Source organism: Siphateles boraxobius, unplaced genomic scaffold, assembly GCF_051911475.1.
Source record: "Siphateles boraxobius isolate OS27281-9 unplaced genomic scaffold, OSU_SipBor_1 56, whole genome shotgun sequence".
Classification (NCBI taxonomy): Eukaryota; Metazoa; Chordata; class Actinopteri; order Cypriniformes; family Leuciscidae; genus Siphateles; species Siphateles boraxobius.
The window spans coordinates 12,231,906-12,255,033 of NW_027509182.1; the positions used below are offsets into that span (position 1 = coordinate 12,231,906).

The 23,128-nt window shown below is 37.7% G+C and overlaps 1 protein-coding gene across 3 annotated transcripts in view; it reads left to right on the forward strand.

Moving 5' to 3' along the window:
* znf618 (zinc finger protein 618) overlaps positions 1-21,053 on the forward strand; it is a 47,701-nt gene extending 26,648 nt beyond the window's left edge. Inside the window, exons 1-9 of one of the 3 annotated variants that reach the window (XM_077206799.1) lie at positions 246-339; positions 4,125-4,196; positions 7,517-7,606; positions 10,001-10,093; positions 11,747-11,791; positions 12,068-12,145; positions 13,054-13,089; positions 13,518-13,643; positions 14,867-21,053. In XM_077206799.1, the coding sequence (XP_077062914.1) occupies positions 4,187-4,196; positions 7,517-7,606; positions 10,001-10,093; positions 11,747-11,791; positions 12,068-12,145; positions 13,054-13,089; positions 13,518-13,643; positions 14,867-16,398 (2,010 nt within the window). In that variant the 5' untranslated portion in view covers positions 246-339; positions 4,125-4,186 and the 3' untranslated portion in view covers positions 16,399-21,053. Of the gene's footprint in view, positions 1-245; positions 340-4,124; positions 4,197-7,516; positions 7,607-10,000; positions 10,094-11,746; positions 11,792-12,067; positions 12,146-13,053; positions 13,090-13,517; positions 13,644-14,866 lie in introns of those variants that run through there. The other 2 variants (XM_077206797.1, XM_077206798.1) reach the window with 2 other exon arrangements.
* The last annotated feature ends 2,075 nt before the right edge of the window (positions 21,054-23,128 follow it).

Sequence of the window (23,128 nt, forward strand, 5' to 3'; positions counted from 1 at the left end):
CACAGGGCTGGGCGACCACGTTCGTCATTATGTTGTGCGTCAAGTTTAGGTGTTTCTCTTTTGGCATAAGTCGATGTGTACGGCCGTCTGTTGGAAGCTAGTTATTTTAGTTGATAAAGTTTTAAACATGGATATTTTTCTTACACGAAAACATCGCTTCACTTCAGAAGGCCTTTATTAACCCCCGGAGAGCCGTTTCGAGCACTTTAATGGACTGCCAAACTCATCTAGCCATTCACTGCCATTATCAAGCTTGGAAGAGCCAGGAAATGTTTTAATGTAACTCTGATTATATTCGTCTGAAAGAAGAATGTCACATACTCCTAGGATGATGTCAGGGTGAGTAAATCACGGGCTAATTTTCATTTTTGGGTGAACTATCCCTTTAACTTATGGATAATATACATTTGTAACTAGTAAACAATATTTGGTTAGATATTGAGTACTATTGTATTTAGACATGACACAAAGTTTTTGACATTGACAAAATTTGAGGTTTGCTAAATTCTAAATTTTACATTGCATTTTAAAAAAGGCAAACCTCATATAAAATACAGAAAACGGTTCAATGTATTTAGTTTCATCTCCAACGTACTACATTTTGGTTGACGGTCAACATTTTCTGAAGGTTGAGTACTGATCATTGCCAAAGTGTTTTGGGTCCAATTTTGGACTATATTTGTGGAAAATGTCTCAATTTAAAGGGGAAAGTATGAAGAAAGCTGTCTTTTTCTTTTTTCTTTTTAAGTTGTCAATAGAACTTTTACCTAAACCATTCCTAATTAACAGAAACAAACTTTGTTGATCTTGATCCTAAAACATTTTTTCCCCATAAAAGCTGATGGTAAATATGTATAAACATCCTGACATTAATTGCTGATCATAAATTCTTTGTCTTTTATTATTTTCTTTCACTAATGAAGCGAGGGCTGTAACTCCAGAGGCAATAAAAGCGCTGACATTTTCATGAAAGATGAATTGTGATCCGTGCTGGCAAGATGAGTGGGAATGCACACGGGATACTGTCGAGCTACAGGCAAAACAAGTGAAATGTCAATTTTGGTCGAATTTGAGTTTATTTTTACAAATATGAGTTCATTAAGCCCTCGTCTAGCGATCCCAATGCTCCAAATGGCAATTAAACATCTAAAATTATCTTTATTTGTACGTTTTTCGAGGGGAGTACCTTTCCTTTGTTTTAATAATCCATGAATTTTTTTTTTCTCTGCTCGATTCTCGACAGCTGGTGAACAAGTTCGTTATCATTGTAATTCCAACTTTGTGAATCTTCTCAGTGAATTCTCGATGGCATGAGTCTGAACCAGTGAAATGTGATTTTCAAACCCAAGCTGATGTTAACAAAACCCTCTTTTTACTAAGGCCTTTAATATGACATTGGACAACCGGGTGTTTTGATTATCACCGGTGAACCTGATTTCAACAAGTGAAACATTATCCTGGATTAAAATCTTTAGGGACTTTCGCACCGGAGGAACCTTTGCATAGTACCCAGATTTTGCCGGGTTGCACAGCAGGAACTAGGAACTTCTAGGAACTCTTTTGGAGGAACTAATTAAGCTTTTACTTCACAGTCGGTCTAAACCAGTGCTATAGGAACTATCCGTGACGTTATTACAGTGCCTAGTTTAAGTGAACACACCCATGCTAAAGTTGACTAAAAAGAGGAATAAAAAAATCATCTTTTGGAAATTGATCTTAATGCCTTAATTTAAAAAATTAGGAAAAATCCAACCTTCAAGGACACCAATTTTCTTTGTGAATGAATAATGTATCATAAAATATCCCCAAATCATCACATTCCCTTCACCATACCTACAGATTGGCAAGTTTTTATTTCAGTTAGCCTAATAGCTGGTGTGATTTGCATTGAGAGATGATCTTATGGATAGTTCCCCATGCCAATCTCTAGATATGGTGAAGGGAATGTGATGATGTGGGATATTTTAATTCCAAAGGCCAAAGGAACTTTATCAGGATGCATAGTATCCTGGATCCATGAAACAACTGGCCTTTAAAAATAAAAATCTGCTGTCTCTATGGGAATTTAACATAGGGGTGTCCTGACTTATGCAACCTGTATTTTAAGGAAGCACATTTATTTATTTACGATACATTATTCATTCACAAAGAAAATTGGTGTCCTTAAAGGTTGGATTTTTCCTATTTTTTTTAAATTAAGGCATTAAGATCAATTTCCAAAAGATCATTTTTTATTCCGCTTTTTAGTCAACTTTAGCATGGGTGTGTTCACTTATGCTAGGCACTGTATATTCTGATTGACCGAACGTACTTAGGCTTTATATTTACTCCAGAAACTAACTCTACAAAAATGGAAAACAATGATAGATGGACCTCTTAACCTTTACACCAAGGAGAAAAAATCCAACGCATCTTTGATGGGACCAAGAGAAACATGATTATGTATTTCTGCTCAGCAACACTGGACATCAACCACACGGCAAACGCTAATAACTTTTCATTACTGTCTACTTTCTATGTATAACAGTTCAATCTAATAGTGTATAAGACAGGACTGTTAGATAGATTGTAAACTAATGAACACGGAGAATGCGAGCACTGTTTGTTTGCTCAGGCTCTGCCGTTCTCAGCGGCGTCAAAATAAAAGTCACAACAACAAGCGTGTCTTACGTCACTTCTGAGTTTTTTACTGGCAGTGTGAATGCAACCAGAATAATGTTCCTAGGAGAACCATTAGTTCTCGGGGAACCATCCTGATGATTAGTTTCTAGAACTATCCAGTGCGAAAGCCCCTTTTGTTGATCTTGGAACAGCATTCAAATCAACTAAGCAGATTTTAGAGACAAGTTTACAGTTTTTGTCAAGTTTAGGCTTACAATCAGGGTTTGGTGCTTCTACATCAGTGTTATTCATTCAACTATCATTTGATTTTAGGGATAACTTATGTAGGGTTAGGACTAAATTTACAGACAGGAATGTTGTTCCAGGATCAATAAAATATTTGCACTTGGCAAAATCACGGTGACCTTGTGATATCTTGGAAGCGTCCATCCTCTGAAAACACGAAAAGTAAACACGGCAGAAATTTCTAATTTTAAAGCTTTTATTTCATTGATGTATGCCTGTTTCGTAATGTATATGGTAGTGAGAGTGCTCAGTCGGTCTGCGAATCTTGTCGGACATTTTGCTCAACTTATTAATGACTACTTCAGTGATAATGTGCCACCACTAAAACAAGATGATTGTGGACATTAATGTAGCAAATCTTGAACAATGGTTGGGCATGTACACAATATGAAACTGTCATGACTGTATTAAAAAAGGACTTTGCTAGCTGTTTTGATGATCACTATTAATCTGGCCACCCAACCATGCAGGAAAAATCATAAAAAATCTTTCACTGCATTAGTTTTTTTTTTAAATTATTATTATTTTATAAATTTGTTAACATGAGATGGGCAATTTGTTGTTTATTGTTATTATTGATATTTTGTTGGATAATTTTGCTACACTTGTAGCCCTTAACCAGTGACACACTTCTCAATCTGACTGCTTGGATAGCAATGTTAAATATTTTACACATAATTATTTTCATATTATTTTCAATTTGGTGTTATTACCAGTGATTTTAAGGTATGTTTTCAAGGTGATTTTTGTTTTGGTACCTTCAGAATACTTTAACTAGATTTTTCTCAAAATTGACTTTGTAGCTCATTCATTTTTTTGTCAGATTCTAACAAATATACGTAATTTTGAAGGTTTTTTTTTAATGGAGAATGTGAAAATAACTAAATTAATTTGTAAAAATCGGCTCATTCTGACTCATTTTGCCAGCATGCGTCACCATTTTCTAAGATGGTGTTTGGGATACTATTGATGCATAATCCTATTCATTAAAGTGTCATCTTCCTCTGCTCTTGTTCTCTGTAAACACTGTTTCACTATTTGTGAAGTCAAAATACTAGTTTTTAACATTGGTAACACTTATGGCGTGAAATTATTGATAAGACCCTCATTGGGTGAAGCAGTACTTTATGTCATCATTAGAGATCTTATTCACACGCATGAAGGTGAGAAGGCTTACCTACAATAACTTTGCATCCTCTTTTTGTTGTGTTGTTCAGATCCATATGACCATGTGATACCTGTAGAAGACCTAAAAGAGGAGACCGAATCATACCAGAAAATGGGACCAAGTAAGAGTGCTCAATATCTCTGTGACTCATGGTTCCCTTACATGTCGGCCATTTTGGTGCTGCGTCAGTAGCTGATATTATGAACTCAACCCAGGAGTGATGACTTCGGATGACCAAATACACTGAAGCTGCATCATGTTTTCTCAACTTTTCAGATTTTTGCAAAGTTTGCTCAGCTAATGGAAAAATTGTTGTTTCAATTTATACACTGTAAAAAAAAATAATTGTTGGTTTAACCTGGTTGCCTTAATTTTGAGTTCATTGAATTGATACACCTTTAAATTGCAGTTTGTTTGATGGATTTGTTTTTTACAGTGTAGAATCATGCAAATTAATTTTCATAAACCGTTTAAGCCCCAGTGTCCATATAACCAGGATTGGGCCATCTGCATTACAACTGCTCCATCGTGGTCAAAACATCTTTTTGTGCATATCAATGTTGTTGTTTTTTTAACGTGGGTATTAGTACAGGAGTGACGTATGCAAAATAAATGATTAGTTAGTAGCCAAATGTTAGCCTACATCACGACCATGGATTCATCAGGATTCTGAGTGAAACCCTCCTGGAACAAGAACAAATGTAGGGCGGGGCTTAATTTTGTCTGTGTGGAATTGATTGGATGGTTGTGGTTTTCTATTGGTGGAACTCATGTGAGTGACAGGTTGCCCCGCCCTCGTTATCAGAGAAGAGATGCTGCAAGAGGGAGGGGAAGTTATTCTGATTCAAGATTACGAGGCACATAAAAAATAATAAGGATGTGCACAGATAAATCATTAATAATAAACTGCAATATTCCATAAAAATAAGGATTGTTAATTATGATTTCATGGGGACTTTAATGGATAAGCTGCTGAATGATGCTGTGTTGAAGTGACTGATCTGTCTGGTTTATGAATTTAACCCCAGTTCCCTGAAAGAAGTAATGATATGCTGCAGAATGATTCGAGTAGCTCCTTCAGCTGAAAATCTGATGAACATGACACTAGCCGCGTTTCCATTACCCTTCAAATTGCGCATCTTGAAATTGAAAATACGCCCAATGGAAACACGTCAAATTCGCAAAAACTCCCATTTATCGCAAAAAAGTTTTTACGCTCGCATGGGGTGGTTTTTCAGGCAATTCGAAAAATAAATATTTCGCAAAACTGCAATGGAAACAGTTTTTAGATATTGACAGGTCACCTGACGTAGATGACGCGTTATGTTTGAACAGAATACGAGACAGAGTTCTTTATTAAATTCATAAAAGACAAAAGAATTACAGGAATACTGGATTCTAAACCACAAAGAAATGCCACAATCAAGAACTCGAAGCAGAAATGATGGAGAAACACCCAGAAACACCTCATATGTGCCGCTCTCAAGTAAAAGGGTCTTTCCGTGCCATTAATGTTTGGATAACACGTATAGTCTCCTTCCATTAATAATAATGGCTAGTGCGGTAGCTGGGATATACATAAATCTACCAACATCCGTTGCCATGATTTTTGGAATGACTTATCGCGAGGGGATTTTAGTTTTAGTCGCATAACATCAGTTAATGGAAACGCCATCATTTTGCAATCGTTTTTTGTCGACATTTAGAACAAAATCGCAAAAGTTTTACGCAAATCTGTAATGGAAACGCACCTACTGATCCCTCAGTTATATGCACATATGGGCGGAGCTTAAGCACAATCAGCAATTGAATTGCTGTGGTTCTATTCAGGTTGACAGAAGTCATCACTAATGGGCGGAGTTTCCACCGCATCAGTTCCTACATACAGGGAACCGAGTTATATTTAAAACCCAGACCTTCTAATTGTGATTTATAAGATTGATTTGTTTCCGGAGTGATAAAATATGCTGCAATCAAGAAAATGATTTTTGGATTATGGTTGTGAAATTGCAGCTTAAAGCAGTGGCTCTCAACCTTTTTGACTCCAAAGGCCCACATCGTCCACAACAATATTTGAAGGCCCGACACGGCTACTTTCTGAAAAATTAAATTCCATGATTGCAGAAGTATTAAGAGCTGAATGCTTTTTAAGATTCGCACTCTTTTTAATCAATGAATTTACATGACTTTTCTAGTCGTATGTGATTTATGTAGAATGATTTTCAAAAAATATCTCGTACTTACAATTTCTATACCCGATAAAGTATTTTAGACCTTGGCATAAATATAAAACTGTATATTCAATATAAAAATGCCCATAAAGGTTAAAATTTTATTAATTGCATGTCTTTTCCAGGTGTACTAGAAATCACACTCTTATAATTAGATGAGTAAAGTTTGATAACACACTTTGATGTTGGCTTGACAGGTCTGAAAGTTTAAAATAATTTTGAACAGCTTGAAGTTTGAAGATTGGCATAATTAACATGTTGTTAACATAATTTAACATGTTGCTAGCATGATTTAGCACACTGCTAGCATGTTTTACCATGTTGTTAGCATTATGATTTTGCACATTGCTAGCATGTTTTAACATGTTGATAACATGATTTAACAAATTGCTAGAATGAATTAGCATGTTGCTAACACGATTTAGCACATTTCTAGCATGATTACAATGTTACTTGCATTAATTTGCATGTTGTTAGAATGAATCAGGCAATTAGCATGTTGCTTGCATGTTTTAACACATTGATAAGTTTTATCATGTTTACATGATCAGCAGGTAGTTAACATGATTAGCATGTTGCTAGAATGTTGCTACCATGGTTTAATTAGCATGTTTCTAACGTGAATTATCATGTTGTTGATAATGACTTATCATTAGTATCTTAATACTGTTTAAATTTGGGCTCAGAAGAAGCTTAAATGGTAGATCAGTATTGGCTTTGTCAAACCAACATAATCAGGCTACCGCACATATCCAGGTTTTCCAAGACAACTCTGGTTCTTCAAATAAACTTGTTTTTGTTTTAGCTTATTTTAATGCTTGTTTTTAAGCTTTGTTTTTAATGATTTGCTGAGGTCTGCCTGGTTGAGAACCACTGGCTTAAAGGACTAGTGTACCAAAAAAATAATATTTCTGTCATATTCTCACCCTCATGTCATTGCAAAGCTGAATACAGTTCTATTTGTTATTTGAATACGATTTTGTTTTTTCTCCAATGGGTTCCAATGTAGATTTGGACCCTATTGACATTCATAGTATGGACAAACACAGTTGAAACATTCTTCTTCAGAAAGTAAGTCATACATGTTTGGATTGACATGAGGGTGAGTAAATGATGACAGATTATCATGGTTTAAGTGGAAAGTTTGTGGGAAAGCGTCTTTGGCTAATCACTACATGTTAACTAATTACTGTTTTTTGTGTCCCTGAAGAAACCGGAAGTTACACGTGTGAGTATTGTGGGAAACAGTACAAATACTTCAACCCCTATCAGGAGCATGTGGCTCTTCACGCTCCGATGAGTAAGTCCTCACTTCATTGCCAGTGTTATGTGGTGTTTATGGATGAAATAAAGCTGTGTAGACCTTAGAGATTCGACACTCGCTGTAAATTATCTATAGCTCTAATCATTAAATATGGAGATTGTGGAAGCTTCTTCATGAAACTAATAACCAAGATCATAATTCCTGTTGTAAAAATACCCAATCTGTCTGCAATAACCTCAAATCGTTACTGCACTCGCTGCAAAGTCTTTCCTATTATCTTCGTCCTTCGTCTCTCCTCTCATTTTTCTCTCAGTCCTGCATTGAGGAGATGCTGCGGAGTTTGACATTGAAAGCTATTTAAAGTATGGTGAAAATATAGAAATGGGTCAGAGACTGTAGTGATGCTACCAGAATTAAATTTCAATTTGTTTCGAAATTTGAAAGAGTCATGGTTTTGCAGGGAGATGCCAATTGTTGTTGGTAAAGTATGTTCTTTTTATTATCAATAATTGATAAATGCCTTTGATTTATTGTCAATGAAACATGTTTGGTGATTTATCTTATGCATAGGATTTAATTTCAGACTGTCTATTATTGACATAGTTTCCACTTATCACTCTCAAATATGTTTTGTTGTAATGAGTTTTTTGTTTGTCACTTTCCATGAATAAAGTGTTTTTTTGGGGGCTGAAGTAAACTGAATGATTTTAAACCATTTAGCAGCATTTTGATTTTAATCCAAGTTCAGCAATCATTATAAAATCATATAATCTTAAATAGAAATATAGGAACTGGATGTGCGTTTTAATGACAAGATTTCTTGACTCATGATTAAGTTGCTATGGAAGCTTGTTTCCGCCACAGAATAAAACATAAAAGATAATTGCGACTTTTTATCTCACAATTCTGACTTTATTTGTTAGAGGCAGAATTGAGAGATGTAAACTTGCAATTGTGAGTTATAAAGTCAGATTTGTGAGATTTAAAAAGTGCAATTACCTTTTTATTTTTTTTATAAATCATGTGCTGATGCTGTCAACCCATAGCGTTTTTTCTAAACTGCCAAAATAATTCTCAATTATAATTCCCATTTCCAGTTAAAACATCTGGATATCCAAATATTTACCTCAGAAGAAAAATTGCATACATTTGATTTCTGATACTTTATGAACTTTTAAACATAGTTTGTCTTTGCCTTTTAGTGATTTTCTCCACTTTTGAAGCCAAAATGTCATTTATGTGATTCGTGCAGAATGAGTTTTGGCGTGGGTGTTTGGGGGAATCGGTCCATAAAAACAAACAAACAATACATTTGTAAACAACCCAACCTAAGAGCTTTATCATTTGATGAGATATTATACATCCATGTATATGTCAGCCTTTTGTGAAATGACTTTTGCAGATGCGGTGCATTTCTCTGCATTTGGAAGCAAATTTCGAGAATCAGGGGTTGTTCTCTGTAGTCGTAGAGTTATGGTAATGATTCAGTGATGGTTTAAATAATCTACAGAATATAAGGAAACTCTATATATATATATATATATATATATATATATATATATATATATATATATATAGTGTATAGACGTTAATAATGTATGATTGGGCTCCAGTTCATAATTCAGAATGAGTTAAAAAATACATAGGCCTATTTATTTATTATTATTATTGGAGTCAGGATGAAACTCGAGTTGTGTGTGTGTTTGTGTGTGTGTGTGTGAACAAATGTAGGACGGGGCTTGATTTTTGTCCGTGGGGAATTTATTGGATGGTTGTGGTTAGCATATTTTAGCATTTTTGTATTGCGATTATATTGTGACACAATATATTGTTACACCCCTAGTAAACGCTAATTAAACATCACTGTTTTGAGCAATGATTTCGGCCCCTCCAAATTTTTTTAATTAAATCTGTGCAAATCTCAATGGCATTTGCATCTTTGTTCATGGGTACTCAGTTCTGGACATCAAACTCAATTTGTTTCTCTGAGACAGACACTTGAGGAGCAATTGTCATGTGACTTGATTGTTCTAGAGCTGTAGGAAAATGTATATTATTATCTGATGGCAGCACAAGGACATAGAGTTGCAAAACCTTCGGCTATCATGAAATGAGAAAGGCAACAGACAGGAGAAGAAAAAAATCAATTTCAGTTTTCTAGGAGCCCTCCATAAATCAAGCACTGGTAAATCATCTAGTATTCAACATTCAAAATGATAATGAAATCTTTTGAGATTTACAATTTGCTTGTCAAAAAAAAAAAAAAAGTTATTGATCAACTTACAATTCCCATAAATCAAAAAGAGAAATTGCATTAGTTCCCCATTCATGGAAAGTGCCTGTTTTATTTTGAGCGATGCATAAAACGAGCATTTAGTTATTTCGCAACTGATATGTTTTACTTAAGCTGCTTTGATTTTTACACTGCAGAAGGAACTTATGGCCTTAAAATGGAAGGGAAAATGTCTAGCCAGTCAGGCCAGTCCAGTCGTGCAGACATCAACAACTCCCAGAACTCCAGTGGTAAGTGACATTGAAATCTTTGAAATCTTTCACCTTTGATATTTAAATCTCGTAAAGTGTTTGCACTTTGCTCAGAGGGATATTTTACTGTCATAATCTGCAGGTCTGCTGTGTCTCTCTCCAGACTGCCTTCCACAATCACATTGTTTTCCCTTTAAATTAAGCACATCTTTTTGCGGCTTCATGCATGTATAGATGCTTTTACGGAAAAGTAGTTTGATCCTTGTATTCACTATAATGTCTCTTAAAGGGCATATAATATTCAACACTTTTTCTTTTTCTCATGTTTGTGAAGGTTGATTGCTTCAGAACAGTCAAATTACATTTTCAAAGTACATTTTCCAATAATTTTCTGACTCTTAAAATTTAACAGGCTGTTTTCTATGCTAGATTTCAATTATTTCTATATCTACAGTATATGACCCCTGTTATGATTGGGTAACCTTTTTCACTTGTGAATTGTGTAACATCATCTGCTTACCGGTTGTGTGTTTGCTGCGCTGTCCAATTTAATTTGTGCTCCACTATTCATTTGCCAGGGCTGTATTGCATTGCAGCAGATTCATAAAACAAACTGCTTTGCCATTATAATAAGACTAAAAGATCAGAAGACGGCACACCATTTGGCAGACTTGTCTAATATTTTCACTGGAGCTACATCTCTACAAACTAGAAAATTAAATTATATAAACATGAGCTTCAACTGTTCAAATACGAGTGTCAAAAGAAATAGGTTTGATCAAAGCTGGAAAAGCCTCCAGTACATAGCAGCGCAGAATTTTATCACAGAGCTCATGAGTGAACTACAGTAGAGAATTATGTACACCAACCCGCAACACAAAAATGAGAGCCACTCCCGCTTAATATCTTGCCCTGTTTTCAAATGGAAGAGTTTATTGAATATTTAGACAAAATCAAAAAAAAAAAAGCATGTGTAATGCATCAGGCTTTTATGACTCGCATTTTATCATATAGTGAGAATATGCAATTCAAACGCAGGAAAAAACACCCTGAAATGATTTAGTCTCAAACTGAGCAAAAATGTGCAATTTTGTGCAGTTGCTGATATTCTGATGTTTGTAATATAAATCAGTGAGATCTTAATAACAGTGTAGCTGATACTTGCATAAACATCTCAAAACATAAGCAACGCTATACAATGATTGAGAGAACCTTCCTCTAATGCCTGATGATCATATTTGAGACTCACGATTAATTGTGATTTTCTAAAAACAAATGTAATGTATTGATAATCAAGTAAAGCTAAGTTACTACATATTGAAATATTACTGGCAATACGTTATTCTTATTACATTTACTTTATAAAAATAAGAAAAGATTTCACAGCAAAAAGACATGAACCACAAGCTGCATTTGGACGTTTTTAGAATTAGACTGCACTTTAACTTGCTAAAAGGTATAATTTATCAATCAAACAACAGAACATGTAGTAGATTACTGGAATAACCATGTTTGATCATGTTGATAATTTAGATTCCTTAGAAATTTGAACAAATAATACAGTAGGCTTAATATCTGACTTAAGTGTCCTAATCATTTTTGGGCCATGGTATTAATATTTAAACATTTTCCTACTTTGCATGGATGTGTACTCATCATAAAAAATAATGACATGAATTACCTGTCTTCCAGATACTCCAAACAGCCGGACCTACGCTTCACTCCCCAGCCCTCAGAGTATGTATTGTGGAAATCAGTTTGACCTTTTTCATTTTCACTTGATATCACTCATTTCATGCTCCATATAGTCCATTTTTTGTTTTTGTAAATCATGACTGACCTCACTCATGCCCATTTTTATGCCATTTGCATGGCTTTCAAACCTTGCAAAAACCTTTTTCCTGAATGCCTGATGCTGACCTTAAATGTGTCAGCTGTATGTAGTGCTCTGATGTGAGGCTCTGTTATGAGAACATTTCTGTGTTCTGAGAGAAACTGGACGTTTCGTTCCAGAAACCTACACGTGTGGAGCCTGTGGAATTCAGTTCCAGTTCTACAACAACCTCCTGGAGCACATGCAGTCCCATGCTGGTGAGTGAGCCCAGGAAATGAAAAACATTTTCAGCTTTGAGCTTATCCAAATTTGGACTCGCTCTGTTTTGTTTACGTTATTTCTTTGCATCACCACTTGGGTTACGGTTCAATGCAAAGGGCACAATTTTACAGAATGTATAATGTGTGCACTGCATATTGAGTTTGTTTCCATCATGTGCTTTTTACATCTGTAAACTATCTTAACATCTTTCCTCATCACTTATTCATAGGCGTGCATGAATCTGCGCCTGCGCAACTCCATAAAAACTCCACATAGTTTTTTTTTCTTCTCGTCTTTCATTTGTTCAAGCTCACACTCCCGACATTGCCATTTTGTTCAACACTGTCATCACAAAATATTTCACCCAAATAAAATTCATCATTTACACACTGTTGTGTCATACCAAACTTCTATGATGTTTTCTTCAGCGGAACACAGAGGATATATTATCATATATTAAAGAATGTTTCAGCTGTTTTTGTTATTATGAAAGTTTAATGGACCCCTAAAATGTTCAAGTTTTCAAGCCAAACAGACATGTATGCCTTTATTTATAAATCAAAACACTGATCAACACAAACGCACACATACACCAACAGATATGGCAACCTCAAAGCAAACGTCAAACCTGGTTCTCACACATCACATGGCACACAAGTTTTTTTGTCACCATATTTGATTGTATGCATGCATTGATCAAGGATTTGATTTGGGAGTGAATAAAAGCTTACATTTCTGTTTAAAAATCTGTTAATAGTGATTGTGTCATTTCAGAAGACTATGTGGATCAATTTCACACTAACTTTATTTTGATTTTGGAGATGAACGTTCAGTCAAATTGACTTATAATATGGACAAAAACAGCTGAAACAATTCTCAAAATATCTTCTTTTGTGTTCAACAGAAGAAAAGAAAAGAATAAGTTTGGAACGACATGAGGGTGAGTAAATGATGACAACATTTTCATTTCTAGGTGAAAATTGAGTTTCCAGGCCAGAAAAAGTCATGAAAATTTCAGCAGTGAATATAAAGAAAATGTGGTTTACCACTAAAATATTTAGCAGGCTTAAGATGGTTATTTGCACTTTCAATGTCTTTAACATTAATTGGTTTCAAACAAAAAAATCTATGGAAAATCTATATATCTATGAAATATGTTGGTTAATTTTATAATACACAGGTCAAATATGCAGATTTTCTGTCAAAATGAACTCTATTCTTTGTGGATTAATTAATAATTCAAATTTCTGATTTGTAAGTTGTTTTCACCTCGGTGTATTTTTCTTGTTGGTTTTCATTGAATCCCTTCACTTTTTCCAAGAATGAGTGCATAACGTTTTGTCTTTATTCCTTTTATTCCCCTTTTAGCTGATAATGAGAACCATGTTAAAGATGATTCTCCAAAGCCTTCGCAAGCGCCTGTGGCCACACAGGAGCAGATGTGGAAATCTCCTCAGCCGGCACAACAGAGGAACCATGTACCACCGTCTTTTCGTGAGTTATTTCTTACCACCATTACCAGAATCCATTTGCACTCATTTCATTCAGAAAAATGTTTCAGTAAAAAGTGTTGATGTTAAGGTATGTGTGTTCCAAAGTAAATTAAAGGTGCAGTAAGCAATTTCTGAGAAACGTTGTAGAAAGTGGATCAGATCAAGCACCAAAACACACTAATAGCCAATCGGCAGTAGGGGGCGTGTCCACTCATGATGGGGGAGTAGAGAGAGAGAGAGCCAATCAGCAGTAGGGGGCATGTCCACTAGAGTGGACCAATCGGCAGCAGGGGGCGTGTCCTCTCATGATGGGGGGAGGAGAGGGAGCGAGACAATCAGAAGTAGGGGCGTGTCCACTCATGATGGGGAGGAGAGAGAGAGCCAATCAGCAGTAGGGGGCATGTCCGCTCATGATGGTGGAGGAGAGAGAGTGAACAAGCCGGAGATTTGAAGAAAGACTGTAGAAAGTGAGATGGCTGAGAGATATTATAAAAGAGAAAAGGGTCAGATCAATATCACTGGAAAAGAAGGGTTATGAACAGGCAAGAGCTTTAGGAAATGCATTAATATATTGGAAAAGCTTTCCAGCGCGTGAGCGACCTAAGCAGGAAGGCCTGTAAAAAGATGCTGAGGTTGCATTATATCTGCTCTGTACATGAGTACCAAACAAAGATATACTGTTGTTGTAATATTAGCTATAGTAACAGGACAGTATTGAATTTCATTAGCTGGGTTTCCATCCAAACATGAAGTGAATCTTTTCAAAGTACTTATACTTAATACTTAATTTTTTGCTTTGCTTCAGCTATTATAAAGAGACATTCAATCTTGCATTGTGTGTTTGTGCATTTGGGGGGCGGAGCAATGAAGGGAGGGTTGTGTTTGTGTGGGTTTGTATCAAATATCAACTGTGTTTCTCAGAAATTGCTTACTCCAACTTTAATGTAGGTGTCCTTATTGATTTTCTACATGTTTATTTAAAAATCTGAGGTGACTCAGATTAATCTACAACACACACTTATCAAGATTTATCTACAGATTTATAAAATGCAAAAGTGCCGTATATGTCCTTCCTAGGTATCTTGTGGCATTCTTGTATGTGCCCCAGCAAAAAAAAATTATATACTGTATTGACACTGTTGCTGTAATGTATGGATGTTTTGTTAGGTCAGTTAACTTGTAGGAATAACATACTAATTAAATTGTCTTGTTCTGCTTTTGCAGAGAACAGATTACTCCCAGAAAAGGAGAGACAACAAGTGGCTGAACGCCTACTGAGAGTAATGTGCGTAGACCTTGGCCTTCTTGGCGTGCTCAGCAGCAAAGACTTCCTAAAACTTGCGCAGACCCTGGTGGACACAGGTTCACGTAACGGGGCCTACTCCATTCGTGAAGCCCTGGGAGATATGAGCTCGCTGGCATTAAAACAGCTCCCCCGTATGTACAATCAGGTCAAAGTGAAAGTCACCTGTGCCCTGGGTTCCAACTCTTCCTTGGGTATTGCAGTAACCTGCCATTCTCAGACTATAGGACCAGACTCCTGCTATTTGCTAACAGCGTATCAAGTAGAGGGTGTGCGACTCCGGCGCTATGTGCTGGGTCTCAAGGAGGCCTCTTTAAGGGAGAGTCCTGAGCAGATACACCACTGGGTGCAGAATGTTCTGTCGGAGTTTGTCATGTCCGAAATCCGCACGGTCTACGTGACAGAGCCACGCTTGTCTTCCCTGGCCTTTTGTGGTCGCACCGGAGTTGGCCTTCGCTGCGCAGGTTGCTCTCTAACAGCCACGGTTCAGGCTGTTCTTGGTCGTCGCAGCCTGCAAGCACGGGGGCTCAATGAACTAGGTGAGCTTCTGGCTACGTGTCGCGACATTGCTGCAACGACCAGCTTCAGCAATGAAGGGAAAGCTGGGGAAGAGTCTGCTTCTCCACCCTGCTGGGATTCAGTCGCGGAGGCTTTGATCAAGGTTCACGAGAACTTCGAGGCCACTTGCGAAGCGTACGGCCGTTCGAAGACCACAGTGCCGCTGTTGCAAGGCCTGAACAAGCACCTTCTTGGCACGCTTGCATGTTTGCTTGCGCCGCTAAGACAGGCAGCGCAGGAGCTGAGTGTGGAACGCTCCCCAACGATCCAGCACGTCCTTCCCGTCTACCTCCGTCTTGAAAAACTTTTCACCTCTAAAGCCGGTGAAGTGGGTGCTGGCAGTAAGCTTTGCCACTACTTCCTAGAAGCCCTGAAGGAGAACTTCAAAGTGGAACGTATACATCAAGTCGCAATGATCCTGGATCCACAGCTGAAGCTGCGGCCAGTCCCCGCCTATCAGCACGAGGATATTATCTCAAGGGTGTGTGACATGGCTGCTAATATGAGGGAAGTGGGAAGCAGTGGTTCTGGAGGTACATCTGTGGACGAGCGGGATAGCGAAGGCCTGTCAGCACCCAAGCGTGGCCGTCTGGACTGTGGATTAGAGAGGCCATCGTGTGATGCTGAAGAACCACAGGTACGAAAAGAGTTGTTCCAGTACCTCGGCGAGCCACTGTTTAGTGGCACAGGTGACCTGCTGCAGTACTGGAGTTCGGTCATGGACAGATACCCCAGGCTGTCGCGGTTAGCGCTGTGGTTGTTGGCTGTACCTGCTGTAGCTGTGCATGGGGAGTGCGTGAGCATTTGCGAGCAGACCTTAGCCATGAAGAAAACGCAGCAGGTCTCTGCAGAGGAGATGAACAAGCTAGTCTTCCTCAAGAGTAATTTTGCTTGAGACGGCTCAGGGCTTTCAGCTAATGGCACCATAGACTGTTTGAAATGGAGACTTTTTGAAGCAGATGTACCATCACTTCTCTTTACCCCTTCAGAAAATCCTGATTTTACTGTAAGTGTTTATCAATGTGGTACTTGATAGAGATTTACAAAGGAAAAAGGTACATTTACAATTAATTCTCAAACACCCCTTCAGTCCATAGCTTGGCTTTGGCAAGGACAACAGAGCAACTCGATGAAAATACAGTCTGCCCGTGGACACGGATGTGAACTTGTTTTCAATGTTTCAGTTGAACCACCACTTAAAATTGTGATGTTTTTAACAGTATGTGGTTCATCCATCCTTCTTTTCTTTCTGTGAACCCATCTGAAATTCAGTTAATAGATTATTGAAATTACTTTCAACTTTGCATCTAGAGAAGGAAAAAACGGGGTACTTAGAAAAAGCCATTTTTTTTGCAACTACGCCTTTATGAAAACCACAAACTCTCTTTGCTGTGACAACTGAACAATACCTCTCTTTAGCCGTTTATCAGTGGGCAGGTCAAGCTTTAGAGGTGTAAGTCTTGTCTTAGGCAGGCCCTGATTCAATAATCTCAGTTAACCGGTTTGAGTGTGTTAAGCTCTTGTTCAGACTCAGGAGTTTTAGCCCAACAGAACTCAAATTTATACTTGGGTCACACATAAGTAAACTGTTTTGCAATTATTTATTTTAATTCTTTGTCAGTTCTCACAATAACGTTGCAATAAATGTTACGTAGCAGAAGTTATACTCTTAAGCTGACTTCGATGCCTTGCACCTTTGTAGCAACCTTTTTCCCCATTACAGCTCACTGGGATCATTTCCTTCTACAATACAACCTGCAATACCTGAAACGGCCACTTAAACCCCAAGATTGGATTTCCAATAATATTGGGTTATGGAAGTGTATGGGAATGATCTGATGTTGTGTAAAGTTCTGGTCCAGTTGATCTGATTCTTTTTTTCTTTTTTCTTTTTTTTCCTGATCCTTTTTTCTGTAAAAGTGGGAATAGGGCTATGAAATGCAGAAACTGTCTGTCTCTCACTGTCTCAGTATGAACCTCGCTGAACAGAAGCAGCTGATTGCATTATTGTTTGAATGCATTTTAAGAGGATAAAGCTAAACAAATATTTCATTATTTATGCACTGGATTTCTCTTATTATTTTCCTCATTTATCTTCAGCAGGTAATTAGATTAGAGATAACATTAACTAGAGAAAACTTTGCCTAGATTAGGACCAAAGTATCGTTTAAAAGTAGTTTGTCATTGTGAATAATTGCCGTTTCCAAACAAATTTGTAGAGTTATCTCATAAAACTCATGCTTCCTCATAACTGTTTTGCCCTCATAAGTTTCCACTGCCTTTGAAAAACTGTTTATTTCAAAATTGTTCTAGTCAACGAACAGAAGTAACAATTTTCACTTCCATGATAAAATAAATGATATTCAAGAGTATTTTGCAGTAGTTTTTCCAAGGAAAGGTGTGATTTAGTATTATATAGTTTGTCTTGTTAATGCCTTGAACATCTTTGTGATTATACAGATATGCATGCAGACAATATAAGAGTTTTTTATCTGTAATAAAGTGGCAGAGATCTGCAGACGTATAGTCTACGTTCACACAACAGCAGAATACAGTTGTCAATCCTGTTTTGAGTGCTTAATCTTGTTTAATTCACCGATCAGTTATAAAAGAGTGAGAACCGCATTCTGTTACAAAAGGGTTTAACTCAGATTTTTTTAGGAGTCACAACCAAATTGAGAGTTCAGTTATGTGTGCTAAAGGAACAAAACAGTTGTCAAGTAGTTGTCAATCACACTGAAATGGGTTTAGCATGATGTGTGTGCTTGGGCCCGTTGACCTCTCAGGTTATGTATAATGGTATCGTGTGGTGGGACAGAGAGGGACTAAAGTCTACAAGGGGGAAAAACAGAACTGAAGAGTTTTTGACCACATATATGAATCGTTCCAAGTAAATACAAAATCTTGAAGATATTTGCATGCCTAAATGGGGACTGACTTTAGTTACCTGTCGTTATGCTATGCTGTTGTAGGTAAAAACAATTTGAAAAGTCACACCAAATACGGTTGTTAATCCCAAACACTTGATGTACGCATCCTAACATTTTGGAATTGACTGAGATAACCATAGCAAACACTCATTTTGGTCTCATGATTGTGAACAAGATACATGTATAACAAGAGTTTCAACTATTTGGTGTCCGCTATGTTTGACCAAAGATTAGCGACCAAAGACACATAATATTGTGCAATTTTAACTAAACCACCATTGACTAAGGCGCTTGGTGTTTTCTTAATACTCGTGAAGCTGCTGGTTTTAAATGGCATGCTCTTTTTTTACGTTTATGTTGCCATAGAGAGAGAGAGACTTGTCAAAATGAGTCAACACATGTACCTCTTTCCCTGTTATTTTCCTGTAGAGACTGTTACGCTTTTAATTGACAAGTTTTGTTTTTTTTTGTGCAAACCATTTGGATTTAATGGTAATGCTGTTGCCAATACCTGAGATTTTTCTGAAGTCAAGTCAATTGTAGAGTGGATTATTACCACGTTTCAGATGAAGTCAGAGGTGACAACTGAAATGTCATGCTTCTGACCTCAATGTGAATCACAGGACACATTACACCACAAGATGGTGCCATGACCCAACATGAATACTTCATGTTCACATGCCAAACAAGTCGTGGACACTAAATCAGAGGTCTTCAACCCTGTTCTGGGGATCCACTGTCCTGTAGTTTTGCTCCAACCGTAATCAAACACACCTGAACCAGCAAATCAAGCTCTTCAGGATCATTGAGAATCACAAGCGGAAGCAGGTTGGATATAGGCAGTGTTTAAGTCCACTTTTTTATGGCCTTGCCTCACTCACTTCCGCCCATCTTGTTCACTCAGATGCAAGTCATTTTACCTGGCAATCGTGATGCATTGTGGTCTATGGATCTGCCTGAAATGTGCATATGAGTAGACTCACTCCTCCTTTGAAAATCAAGGGGTCAAGGGTCTGTCCAAATAAACTTCCCTCGTCCACTTGACGAAGTTGAAAGCACTTTAAAATGGCGGCATTGGAAGTGCATAGGGAAGTTCGTGAGTGTATGTCCAAAAGTGGAGTTAAACACAGCAATAAACGTTGCAGGGCAGTGGGTCTCCAGGAGCAAGGTTGAAGACCTCAGCACTAAATGCTAGGGTTTACTTTAGAATGAGAAGTGGAAACGAAAAATCAAGGAATCTTTGTATATTGCATTAGGCTATAAACTTAATGTTTTGCTATGCTCGTCTGTGTCCGCCATCTTTGAAATAACTTTTTAATAAGACAGAGATAATTGATCTTGGTTGACTGATGTCAGACTTTGAGCATCGTTCCAGTCATTATTTTCAAAGTAGGAGTCTGGCAGTCTGGCTTCAATACAAAGCACTCAACAAAGGGATAACAACCGTATTTAGTTCCAATGTGTTCGTAGCCATTGTGTAAGCGCAGTCGTAGGGCCTGAGTTACTTAAAGCTAGCATGAAACGGAATTTGCAATAGTCGTTCCTTCCCTACTGTGACTATCTGAATGAAACGGCTTCTGGACTGGGGTTAAAAAAAAGGCCAGGGCTTGATTTTTGTCATTGGGGAATTGATTGGAGGGTTTGCTATTGGTATATCTCATGTGAGTGACAGGTTGCCCCGCCCTCGCGGCAGTAAACACGTTATGAGAGAAGAAATGTCCCTGCAAGAGGGAGGGGAAGTTACAAGGCACATGAATTAAAAAAATATATATATGACATGCGTGGATAATTTCTATAAAACACTGCAATATTCCATAAGAAAAGAAAGTATTTCATGGTGACTTTAAGAATTTAGTTCATACAAAACCGAGCAGGGACGCATGTTGATCAGACTTGGTATCTCACATAACCCAAAATACAGATGATGATACCTGCTAGCATGTGCAGAAATGTTCATATGTAAAAACTATTTTGATAAACCTGGCCCAGAAATATAAACAGCTGCTTTTAAATATTGTAGTCTTTCTCTGTCACCACAAGAGGGCAGAAGTGTCTAAGAAATCTGTCTTTGCAAAGAGTCTCCAAACATCTTACCTCTGTTTTCTAATCAAACATTTCAACTATTTTGATAAACTCAGTCTATGAATATGACTTCATGAAGGTTTGACTTTTTTTTTCTGTCTTTTTTTTTCTTTCTTTCCTGGACCAATGTGTGCATTTCTGGGGAAACATCAAAACTGTTAATATGCTCTTGAGCAGCAGTCAAGTTTGTGTTGACAAATACTAATCTCTGAAAGTATAAAACACTGTTTAAATCACAACTATTTATGGAAGTACAACAATTATTAGTATCAATCATTGATTGTCTTTTTTTTCCTTCCCATTGTAGTCCAGCCTACATTTGTCTTTGAAAGGCATTTTTCTGGTTTGATGTATTGAGTTGTTTCAGCTGTAGGTCTAATTTATACTTTTTTAACAACACTATTTTTCTAAACATGACTGATAAAGTTTTCTCTCCTTATCAACTGTCAGTAGTACACTGCGCTGTTCTCAGAATCTATCTACTCCTGTAGTATGTGCTGTGTGAATAAAATATTCTCAAACAAGCCAAAAAAAGAAAGGTTTAGTCTTTGTTTTAGATGGGCACTCATTATATTTTAATTGTTCACGCAAAAAGGAAAATGATCCCATAATTTACTAAATAAAGCCATGTATATGACTTTCAGCCAAACTTCTTTCAGTTTTTATATATTAAAACATATCCTGGCTCTTCTAAGCTCTATAATGGGAGTGATTTTGTAAGAAAATAATCCATATTTATATATTTATAAACTATAATCACTGGCTTCCAGTGACGGCCATACACGAGTTGAGTTCCGGCGGAAGAGTGACTTCTGACCTGACATATTGACGAACGCGGAAGTGCATAAAATCGACCTATTATAAATTTTAAACCAAAAACTTGATGTTGATTAATGAAAGTTCATGTCCATGTTATGTACCAACTACCCAAGTAATTGCTACTAAAAAATGTTTTTTTTTTTTTTACATTTTAAAGCTGCAGTCCATAGTTCTTCCTCTTTGTCGCCATCTCTGTTTGAAATCTGCAATTGCAGTCATTCATGGAATTATCAACTTTACGTGGGTTGTGCCTCGGCTTGGCACAGCGCGTATGAATCCAATGTTTTGAGGAGAATGTGCGGCTATCAGTCGCGCTGATTAAATCTAACGATTGCTTATCATATCACGTCAAACCGTGCAAATTATACTTTGTTCTCATTCTCAAATTGTTAATGCTAACAACATCAGCTTTGCGTCACTACATTTAATGCCTTTCCTTGTTTTAGTATGGGCCCGGGTGCAGTCTCTTTTTTTGCATTTTACAACGTGTGAATCTCCAGTTGTCACTGGTGGTTGTTGTTTGAACCTTTCTGGATCCGCCATCAAATTCAGTTCCATCCATCCATCTTCTTGCGCTTATCCGAGACTGGATCGCGGGGGCAGCAGTCTTAGCAGAGACGCCCAGACTTCCCTCTCCCTAGACCCTTCCTCCAACTCTTCCGGGGGAATACAGAGGCGTTCCCAGGCCAGCCGGGAGACATAATCCCTCCAACATGTCCTAGGTCTTCCTCGGGGTCTCCTCCCAGTGGGACGTGCCCGGAACACCTCCACGGGAAGGCGTCCGGGAGGCATCCGTAACAGATGCCCGAGTCTGAGCTCGTACTCTAAGCTCCACCCGAGTGGCCGAGCTCCTCACCCTATCTCTAAGGGAGCACCCAGCCACCCTGCGGAGAAAGCTATCTGGGATAGTATTCTTTCGGTCATGACCCACAGCTCATGACCATAGGTGAGAATAGGAACATAGATTGACTGGTAAATTGAGAGCTTCGCCTCGCAGCTCAGCTCCTCCTTCACCACGACAGACCGGTACATCGACCGCATTACTGCAGAAACTGTTCCGATCCGTCTGTCAATCTCCCATTCCATCCTTCCCTCACTCGTGAACAAGACCCCAAGATACTTGAACAACTCCACTTGAGACAGGAACTCTCCACCAACCTGAACATCAAATTTATAAGTTTAATTATATCAAGTGTTGTGAGAAAAGGCTATAAATCTCAGCCTCCAACATCCTCACACGCAATATAGCCTAATAGCCGAGACGCCTTCTTTATGTGTACAGATGTGACGTAATGACGCAAAGACATGCTCGAATTTCACGCGAAAATCCACCAGTACCACTGGAATTAAAAACATTACTACAAGCTTACCGTTTTGAATCGAGCTAAGTCAAACAGATAGTTTTGAACACTGACAGTTTTTATCTACTTGCTCAAATTTATTTTGGATAATTTTTAACCCAAACAAGTAACGGAATGCAGCTTTAAGGTACTTTACGTGGGCATCGTGTGTTCTCAATTCATTTTCAATGAGAGAGAGCAGACGGCGAAAGGGGTCGTCGTCGCTATTACGCAAGATTCTTGCCAACATGTCATGTATAGCTTCTAGTGATGCACACTGCAAAAGTATAGATATGCATTCTTATCGTAAAAGAAAAAAAGTCGTCCAATATTAAATGTTAGGCTATTTACATCTTACCTCAGACTCTTTCAACTGAAGTGTCGCGCTGGAATTCATGCTGCTTCTGTGAACATTTTAGCCCGCCTTCTATGATTTGATTGGCCATCTCAATAA